A 3,031-nucleotide genomic window follows, 5' to 3' on the forward strand; every position below is an offset into this window, starting at 1 on the left:
TGACAAAATATGTGAAGCAATTATCTCTGATGTATGACAGCTTTTTGAAATTAGTGACTGCCACATATCCGCTGTAATTAACTGTGTAGTTTTGAACGAATTGAAAAGACTTCTTCTATCATTCATGGGCGCATTTACATAAATCATGTTATCAAAGAAGCATTCCCATTCTATTTTATTTTTTAAATCAAAATTATCAATTTATGCTAATTTATTAAAATTTAAAAATTCACCAAATTACTTGTTTCTTTCAGTTTAAAATTCAAATATTTAAGTAGAAATGATATAAAATGATTGATGTAATTTATGTCTTTTATTGAACAACATTTCAATATATTCGTGATTTATCAATGACTTGCTAATTGCAACTTTTTCTTATTTTTAACATTTCCGTTTGCATTTTCATCACATTTCCTTTTCTGAGTGAATTTTTAAAATTTGCATAATTACAGAGTAAAAGTGTAGGAAAAAATGTCAATGATACTAGAAGGGTAAGAGGTCTATTCTTGTATAAGAATGCATTGATGAATGAATTCGAAAAAATTCGATTGCTTCAATATTTGATAATATAATGGAATTACAATCATTCTAATGTGATACATCTAAATTTTAATTTCTCGACGAGCATTCGGATTGGCCGCAATATTTAAATTTGACAAATTTTTCAAAAAATTTATTTGTAAATTTTTTTGACCATGGTCGTATTCCGTAATGAGACATATATCATCTAAAAATGGAAATTTTGATTTTTCAATTATCTAAGGCTAACACAGTTAGATAAATTACTTCACTACAATAAGTGTTAAAGTTTTTTGTTAATTATCAGTACAAATTGATATTTGAATCGGTCATTTGTACTGTGGCTAACTTTCCTTAACTAATTCATACCATATTGGTGGCAATTTTCTACGATTAGTGTAACTTCTTAGTCTTCTTGAAACTTTAAGATCCATATGTATTGGTCACTTCACAGCCATTGCTCAGTCATGCAATCTGTTAAACTGCCGAAGTCTATTAAAGTTTGATGAGGTGATGTCGTATCATTTGCATAAGTAATATTTGGAATGCTCAACGATAATTGACAATAATTTGAAATTATAATTTCACTGATAAAATTAATTTGCATAGTAGTATAAATAAATTACAATGGTTAAAAGTTAGATTTTGAGAAAATAACCTGAAGGATTTATTAAAAATCAAAGGATTTACTTCATTTTATTGTTTAACCAACAGAACGATTAAATTATATTTCGAAAAAAGATTATCGAAATAAAGTTATCAGGCTAGCAAAATCAGGTTATTTTCAGGAGGCAATGATTCGACGATTGAATGCAATAAAGTGTATCTTCTCATGCACTTGAACTTTAATTAATTCATTATTGTGTTGAGGATATCATGGAGATTTTCCTTGAATATTGATATGGATAAATTGAGTTACAAATACCTGATCATTTGACGGTAACCAGGTATTCGTATTTTGTTATATCGCATCCCGAAATTCCTTAATTTCGATCGCATAAAATGTAACTTTGGTTATAGAAAATTTCGCTTATAATCATCCAAAAAATTCTGAAATAGCCTACCAATAAACCGAAACATGAACTACTATATGATATGAATATATCGGAAGAGAAGAAATATCTGGTTTATATGTATATCGAAAAGTGCTGTTGCAGATCGATGCTAGAATATAAAAACAGATAGGGGGAGTATAAGACATATGAGTTGTGTAGAGTATATATAATGAGAGAGGATTTAACAGTTACCGTAAGACTTCGAAGCATGAGAATAAGCCAACAAATGGCCTATAAGAATAAAACAGAATTCAAATTTATCTCCAATTTCAGTTAATTGATGATGGTGTTATCTAACCTCAATACTTCGTAAATCAGGTCTCATATATATTTTTTCAGTACATCTTGTCTTCATTCCCATACTCTACTTTTCTTGCCATAAATCAATCAGAAAAAAAAAATATCTATTTTTCGACTGATTTATAGCAATAGCTGAATTGAACTAACCCCAAAGTCCACTGACCCCATTCCGGGACTACCAACAAATCCATTTGGATGTTACTTAATGTAGTGTATCGATCAATGCTAATGGGATACATCTACACCCTCATAACATGACCCTCATTCAGTGAACTTCACCCAATGATCTTTGATCTCAAAGGCACTCATTTCAAATAAAAAAAGTTTCAATCTGGAGAAACTTTTCACTTGTCTTTCGGGAATCTATTGTCATCAGTAATTTCGGGAGTAACTTGACATCATATTTCAACAAAAGGAACTCAGTCCCTGCTACTGCCATTCCTTCGTTCTATTTTCATACGTATCCTGCTAAAAATGCTTCCCTAACCAGCTAGCTAGTTAGGGGCATCAGAAAGATATCACGGCTTTTCCTAAATGGTATTTCATACGCACTTGAGCACCAATGTAAACTATTCAGATCGTGGCAAACAACAGAAGTCAATGTTTGTACTTTATTTAACAAATCAATAAGCAACATGAATGGATGATTGTAATGATAAAACTTGCAAACCGCCTCCGACAAGAGTGAAGTATGAATCTGCTATCCCGTAGGGACTTTCAGTAAAAAGTATTGTCATCATCCACTTCTTGCGGATAACGATCTTTCACCTGCAGCGGTTGAAACATAGAATATGAAAAAAGTTAAAAGCTTTAGCACGGATTAATGAAAAATTTCTTTGCAATTATTTTGTAACGAAGAATTGAGATTGAGCTGACTTCCGCTTGCCCCATCTTTCCAAGGATGAATTCTTTGATTTGCAAATTATTCTAAGGTAAGAGTAAAATAAAAGGTTAAATGAGACCACCAAAAATTATATCATTTCACTTACATAATCACGCAATTTATATTTATCTCTTTCAGTAACCGACAAAGCCTTTTAAATCCCCTTTTCAGCACAGATATAAAAGAACTGTTCTCCTTATAGAGGACTGTTAGGCGACTAAGAAACAGTTTTACATATATATATATATATATATATATATATATATATATATAT

The 3,031-nt window shown here is 30.6% G+C and overlaps 1 protein-coding gene across 1 annotated transcript in view; it reads right to left on the minus strand.

The window, feature by feature from the left end:
* Positions 1-2,591: 2,591 nt before the first annotated feature.
* Positions 2,592-3,031, minus strand: part of LOAG_09501 (GPN-loop GTPase 3) — a gene marked incomplete at both ends in the record, with an annotated part of 2,744 nt that continues 2,304 nt past the window's right edge. Inside the window, one exon of the mRNA XM_020447945.1 lies at positions 2,592-2,642. Within this exon, the coding sequence (XP_020301872.1) occupies positions 2,592-2,642 (51 nt within the window). The remainder of the gene's footprint in view (positions 2,643-3,031) is intronic.

Source organism: Loa loa (genome assembly GCF_000183805.2).
Source record: "Loa loa unplaced genomic scaffold supercont3.68, whole genome shotgun sequence".
NCBI classification, from domain to species: domain Eukaryota; kingdom Metazoa; phylum Nematoda; class Chromadorea; order Rhabditida; family Onchocercidae; genus Loa; species Loa loa.